General features: G+C 38.7%; 1 protein-coding gene across 1 annotated transcript; it reads left to right on the forward strand.

Annotated features, from left to right (window-relative positions):
* Positions 1-3,773: 3,773 nt before the first annotated feature.
* Positions 3,774-4,748, forward strand: LOC138428793 (olfactory receptor 5J3-like). Its single transcript, XM_069569679.1, has one exon. It carries the CDS (start codon positions 3,783-3,785, stop codon positions 4,746-4,748), a length of 966 nt encoding a protein of 321 aa, XP_069425780.1. The 5' UTR covers positions 3,774-3,782.
* Positions 4,749-7,300: the final 2,552 nt, after the last annotated feature.

The following is a 7,300-nucleotide window of genomic DNA, read 5'->3' on the forward strand; positions in this document are numbered from 1 at the left end:
AGGCAGAAATTCAGTAAGAATACAAATGACCTGAACAATCAACTAAATTAATTTAATTACATTTATAAAATATTTGACCCCACAATTGCAGCATATATATTCTACTCAAGTGCAGAACATTTATGGAACATTTATTAAGACAGATCATATTCTGACTATTAAAAACAAATTGAAAATAATGTTATAAGGCATGTTCTTTAACCATAAAAGAATAAAATAATAGAAAGATATCTGGAAAATCCCTTAATATTTGGATATTAGTCAACATGCTTTTAAATAACTCTTGGGACAAAGAGAAAGTCTTAAATGAAATGAAAAATTATTTGAACGGAATTAAGATGCACTATATCAAAACTTGTGGGATACAACAAAGTAGAGTTTAGAGTAAAATGTATACTATTTAACGACTATATTAGGAAAATTTGTTTAAAATTATGACTTAAGCTCACTTAAGAAAGTAGAAAAATAAGAGTATATTAAGCCAAAGCAAATAAAAGCAAGGAAATAGCAAAGATTGTAGAAGAAATCACTCTCCTCTTTCACTTTCATCAAGAGGCTCTTTAGTTCTTCTTCACTTTCTGCCATAAAGGTGGTGTCATCTGCATATATGAGGTTATTGATATTTCTCCTGGCAATCTTGATTCCAACTTGTGCTTCCTCCAGCCCAGTGTTTCTCATGATGTACTCTGCATAGAAGTTAAATAAGCAGGGTGACAATATACAGCCTTGACGTACTCCGTTTCCTATTTGGAACCAGTCTGTTGTTCCATGTACAGTTCTAACTGTTGCTTCCCGACCTGCATACAGATTTCTCAAGAGGCAGGTCAGGTGATCTGGTATTCCCATCTCTTTCAGAATTTTCCACAGTTGATTGTGATCCACACAGTCAAAGGCTTTGACATAGTCAATTAAAGCACAAATAGATGTTTTTCTGGATCTCTCTTGCTTTTTCGATGATCTAGCGGATATTGGCAATTTGATCTCTTGGTTCCTCTGCCTTTTCTAAAACCAGCTTAAACATCTGGAAGTTCACAGTTCACATATTGCTGACGCCTGGCTTCAGAATTTCTGGTCCCATCACTTCATGGGAAATAGATGGGGAAACAGTGGTAACAGTGTCAGACTTTATTTTTCTGGGCTCCAAAATCATTGCAGATGGTGATTGCAGCCATGAAATTAAAAGACGCCTACTCCTTGGAAGGAAAGTTATGACCAACCTAGATAGCATATCGAAAAGCAGAGACAATACTTTGTCAACAAAGGTCCATCTAGTCAAAGCTATGGTTTTTCCAGTGGTCACGTGTGGATGTGAGAGTTGGACTGTGAAGAAAACTGAGCACTGAAGAATTGATGCTTATAAACTGTGGTGTTGGAGAAGACTCTTGAGAGTCCCTTCGACTGCAAGGAGATCCACCCAGTCCATCCTAAAGGAGATCAGTCCTGGGTGTTCATTGGTGGGACTTTTTGAAGTAGAAACTCCAATCCTTTGGCCACCTGATGCAGAGAGCTGACTCACTGGAAAAGACCCTGATGCTGGGAAAGACTGAGGGCAGGAGGAGAAGGGGATGACAGAGGATGAGATGGTTGGATGGCATCACCAACTCAATGGACATGGGTTTGGGTGGGCTCTGGGAGTTGGTGATGGACAGGGAGGCCTGGCGTGCTGCAGTTCATGGGGTCACAAAGGGTTGGACACGACTGAACGACTGAACTGAACTGATAGAAGAAATCAATAAAATTGAAAACAACAGAGAAAGTCAATGAAGCTAAAAACTAGTTCTTTGACAAGATATTTGAATTGGTAAATTCATTGCCAGACTGACTAAGGGAAAAGACAAAAGGCTTAAATCATCAATATCAAAAATAAAAGAGGAGATATCAATACCTACCCCATATTAAAAGGATAATTATGGAATACAACAAACTCTATGCTTATAAAGTCAACAACAAAATGAAATACACCACTTTCTTGAAAGACACCAAAAAGTACCACAACTCACTCAAAAAGAAAATAGATAATCTGAATTAGAATTCTAGGTTAAATTTGTAGTTTCAAATCTTCCAAAAAATATGTGTACCAATGGCTGATTCACATTGCTGTATGACAGAAATCAACACAAGGTTGTAAAGCAATTATCTTTTAATTAAAAATAAATCCAAACCAAACAAAAATTAAAAACCCAGGGACATATGGTTTCATTGTTGATTTGACCAGGCACTTAGGAAGAAATGATACCAATTCTAAACACTCTGTCTTAGAAAATTAAAAACGACAGACACTTTCTAATACATGAGAACTGATAACAAAACTATATAAAGAAATTACAAGAAAGCTATAGACCAATGTCATTTCTCAGAACAAAGATGCAAAACTCAACAAAATATTAGCAAATTGAATCCATTAATATATTGAAAGGATAACACATCAAAATCAATTGAGATTGATCCCAGGAATGCAAGGCTAGTTCAACATTCAAAAATTCAGTCAATATAACTTACCACATTGATAGACTAAATATTTTATATAATATGTATATATAATCTCAAAAGTGGCAGAAAAATTATTTAACAAAATTTGATGTCCGTCATTATAGAAATGATCAATATAGTAGAGATAGAAGGGAACTTTCTAACCTGATAGAGAGTATTGAGCACATAAGTGTTAGGCACATAACTTATTCATATTACTTTCTCCAACAACCATGAGACAGGCACTATGGATGTCAGAAAAAAAAATGAGGAAACTAAGAAAGAAAGATCAGTTAATTTATCCACTCTCTGCATCTAGTAAGCAGCAGATGTAAGGTTATAATTCACATCTATCTGTCTCAAGAGCTCACTCTTCATTATCTTGCCTCCCAGAGTGAAAATGTAATGGAAATTGAAGTTCATAACAATAGTTCAGAGATTAGAATGGATAATTTAATAGAAAATTGGTACTTGAATTAATTATCTTTTCAGAAAACATGTAATATTTAACTGAGGTTAAATTTTGGAATACTAAAGATTCTCTTAATGAGGAAAAATACCTAAGTGTGTGATTGGTTACTTTTAAAAATATAAGTCCTGAAAGATAATTGTTCCTATTGAGAAAAATGAGATTAATTTATTTAAAAATATGCCAATAACAAAATTTTATTCTGAATAAATGAGAGATATTCACAGATACTTGTTTATGAAATTGTTCATGCTAGTGTCTATATTATAATAACAGAAGGAATGGAAGCAAACTAAATGCTCAAAGAAGGAAATTACACTTAATTTATATAATAGAATATAATGCATTTTTATGAAATGTGCTCCCAATATTTGAAGCCTATAGAAATCAAGATTCATATATAGAAAAAGAAACTAAAATGGAATACTCTATAAGGTAGCATTGATTCTGTGGATGGTTCTGTTTTTCTCTGCATCTTTCTGCATTTTCTTAACTTTTCATAATGAAAATTTATTACTTAAAAATATTTACAAAAAAGAATTTAAAGCAGTTAATTATAATCTTAGGAGGAAGATTTTGCAGAGCCATTAAGAAATGAGCTTACTCTAACTCTCACTCTTACTCTAGCAGCTTGTGGTAGGTTTAGACCAAATCCAAATCTCCATGTATTCTCAGGTACCAGCAGCCATGTGAAAAATTGTCCCTGGGCCTGAGCTGGCCAGATTTGTTGAGTGAGAACTTATGGTCTCCCTCAAGACATGCCAATTTGGGGTGCTCTTTGTATGTTTCTCATTACGGCTTTTTTTATTTTTTTCATTATTTTGTAGCTGTGACACCACTTGTAATGAACAATCAAACAGATGTCACTGAATTTATCTTCTTGGGATTTTCCAACCACCCCAGCCTACAGGGCTTATTCTTCCTGATCTTCCTGGTCATTTATCTGACAACCCTCCTTGGGAACACACTCATAATAATATCTACCGGGATCAGTTCTGCTCTCCACACTCCAATGTATTACTTTCTGAGCAACTTGAGCTTCTTGGACATCTGCTACACATCCACCACCATTCCAGTTATGCTAATGAACTTCTTTCGGGAGAAGAAGACCATCTCCTATGACAGCTGCCTTTCCCAGGTCTTTTTCCTCGTGACATGTGCTGGTGCTGAATGTGTCTTACTGGCAGCTATGGCTTATGACCGCTATGTAGCCATCTGCCACCCTCTTCAATATCCTGTCCTCATGAGTGTAAAGGTCTGTGTTTTTTTGGTGACTGGGTCCTGGCTATGTGGGCTGGTGAATTCTGTGACACACACAGTGCTGGCAGCCACACTCACTCTGTGTGGACCCAACCAGATCAGTCACTTTCTCTGTGACATCCCATTCCTCCTAAAGCTGTCCTGCTCTGACACCTCTCTCAATGAGTTTGTGCTCCATGTGGCCAGTGCTACCATTGGCCTGAGTCCCTGCCTGTTTACTGCTGTGTCCTACATACTTATCATCTCTGCCATCCTTAGGATTCCCTCTGCTCAGGGCAGGAGCAAGGCCTTTTCTACCTGTGCATCCCACCTCACTGTGGTGGTGGTTTTTTATGGAACAGCCAACTTCAACTATGACAGACCCAGAGAAGGCTACTCCCTAGACATGGACATCCTAGTCTCTGTACTGTTCTGTGTTATGACCCCCATGTTAAACCCCATTATCTACAGCTTGAGAAACAAGGAGGTCAAATGTACCCTGAGGAAGCTAGTTGGAGGGTATGTGTTCCTGGGCAATATTTTGTCTAGAGGTCAATGGTCTTCAAACTAGGGTATGCAGCCATCTGAAAAAAAAAAAATCAAAGTATTTATAACATAGATAGTTTTAGAAAGTCTGTACCCAGATCTTCAATTCCTACATATCAGTTCAGTTCAGTTGCTCAGTCGTGTCTGACTCTTTGCGACCCCATGGACAGCAACATGCCAGGCCTCCCTGTCTATCACCAACTCCTGGAGTTTACTCAAACTCATGTCCATTGAGTAGGGGATGCCATCCAACCACCTCATCCTCTGTCGTCCCCTCTCCTCCTGCCATCAGTCATTCCCAGCATCAGGGTCTTTTCCAGTGAGTCAGTTCTTCACATCAGGTGGCCAAAGGATTGGAGTTCCAGCTTCAACATCAGTCCTTCCAAAGAAATCCCAGGGTTGATCTCCTTCAGAATGGACTGGTTGGATCTCCTTGCAGTCCAAGGGACTCTCAAGAGTCTTCTCCAACACCACAGTTCAAAAGCATCAGTGGTTTGGCACTCAGCTTTCTTTATAATCCAACTCTCACATCCATACATGACTACTGGAAAAACATAGGCTTGACTAGACAGACCTTTGTTGTCAAAGTAATGTCTCTGCTTTTTAATATGCTGTCTAGCTTGGTCATAACTTTTCTTCCAAAGAGTAAATGTCTTTTAATTTCATGGCTGCAGTCACCATCTGCAGTGATTTTGGGGCTGAAAAAAATAAAGTCTGCTACTGTTTCCACTGTTTCTTCATCTATTTGCCATGAAGTAATGGGACCAGATGCCACGATCTTAGTTTTTTGAATGTTGAGCTTCAAGCCAACTTTTTCACTCTCCTCTTTCACTTTCATCAAGAGGCTTTTTAGTTGTTCGCTTTCTGCCATAAGGGTGGTGTCATCTGTGTATCTGAGGTTATTGATATTTCTCCTGGCAATCTTGATTCCAGCTTGTGCTTCATCTAGCCGGTTGGTCATAACCTTCCCAGGAACTCCTTTCTCTCCTCTCTTTCCATAAATACTCTTATTCCAGTTTGCAAAGTCAAGATGTGTCAAATACTTTGTATTGGTTCTCCATACTATCGCAGTCCTTTAGAGTTTGCCCCACATCACAAGGGCTGAAGGCCTGGAAACCGGAGTTTTCAGTCTCCCTTGCCACTAAGACCCCATCTTATATTCTGCCAATATAAGAGTCATACATGGGAGAGTAGAAGAAAAAGGATAAAGGAGAAATTTTCTTTTTCTGGACCTGGTAGCAGCAACACTAGCACTGCAGTGGCAGAAACAGTCCTGTGGTACCAGATGTTTGCAATCTTCTGTAAGAGCTGTTTTTGAAACAAAAGGTCATACAAGTATGGAATGTAGCCTACATGGACTTTTAGTCTCCCAGGCTTCTCTGTCCAGGGAATTCTCCAGGCCAGAACACTGGAGTGGGTAGCTGTTCACTTCTCCAGGGGATCTTCCCAACCCAGGGATTGAACCCAGGTTTCCTGCATTGCAGGTGGATTCTTGACCATCTGAGCCACGAGGGAAGCCCAAGAAAACTGGAGTGGGTAGCCTATCCTTTCTCCAGGATCTTCCCAACCAATGAATTGAATAAGGATCTCCTGCATGTAGGCGAATTCTTTATCAGCTGAGTTACCAGGGAAACCCACAAGTATGAAATAAGTATCTCTATTAGGAAGGATAGAGGCTACCACAGAGAGTAATATTATCTTCTCTCCCCTCCCCTTTTTTGGCTCCTCAAGCCCTTTGAACAATTTTATCACTTATTTTCTATGCTAAATTCCTATAGGTTGAAATACATAAAGTAGTTTTTCATTTCCTCTGTGAACACTCACTGTGACAGCATTTTCTATCAGGAGTGGTTCTAGGAAACAGACCCTCAAAGATAGAAATCTTGGATTGGGTATCTGATCTGCTGGAGTTGAAAAGTACTAATAACATCATAGCCAATGGGATATAGGAAATTATGGTCATTCATGGTATGCAATAACAAAACAGATTCTTAATATTATCTACAGTCATTGTCTGAAATAAAATGTCCATTGAAAAACAGGCTTTGGAGCACCAAATTAGTGCTGCAATTGACCTTTATACTGAGAATAAAGATTATAAAGGTCACTTACTGACTACTACTACTGATTACAACAGAAAGCTTACAGGAAGAAAATGATAGCCTCAGGCACTAACTTTCTCATTCAAGGGAAAGTCAAACAACCAGAAAATATTTTCTCTTTCAAAACTGATGAAGCTTAATCTGTTCAGTTCAGTTCAGTCTCTCAGTCGTGTCTGACTTTTTGTGACTTCATGGACTACAGCACACCAGGCTTCCTTGTTCATCACCAACTCTCAGAGTTTACTGAAACTCATGTCCATCCAGTCAGTGATGCCATCCAACCATCTCATCCTCTGTCGACCCCTTCTCCTCCTGCCTTTAATCTTTCCCAGCATCAGGCTGTTTTCCAGTTGTCAGTTCTTCACATCAGGTGGCGAAAGGATTGGAGTATCAGCTTCAGCATCAGTTCTTCCAATGAATATTCAGGACTGATCTCCTTTAGGATGGACTGGTTGGATCTCCTTGCAATCCAAGG

The sequence above is a fragment of the Ovis canadensis genome, chromosome 1, assembly GCF_042477335.2.
Source record: "Ovis canadensis isolate MfBH-ARS-UI-01 breed Bighorn chromosome 1, ARS-UI_OviCan_v2, whole genome shotgun sequence".
Classification (NCBI taxonomy): Eukaryota; Metazoa; Chordata; class Mammalia; order Artiodactyla; family Bovidae; genus Ovis; species Ovis canadensis.

What these genes read in the sequence shown, in the direction of transcription:
- LOC138428793 (XM_069569679.1), top strand. Translation starts at nt 3,783, where the DNA reads ATGAACAATCAAACAGATGTCACTGAATTTATCTTCTTGGGATTTTCC.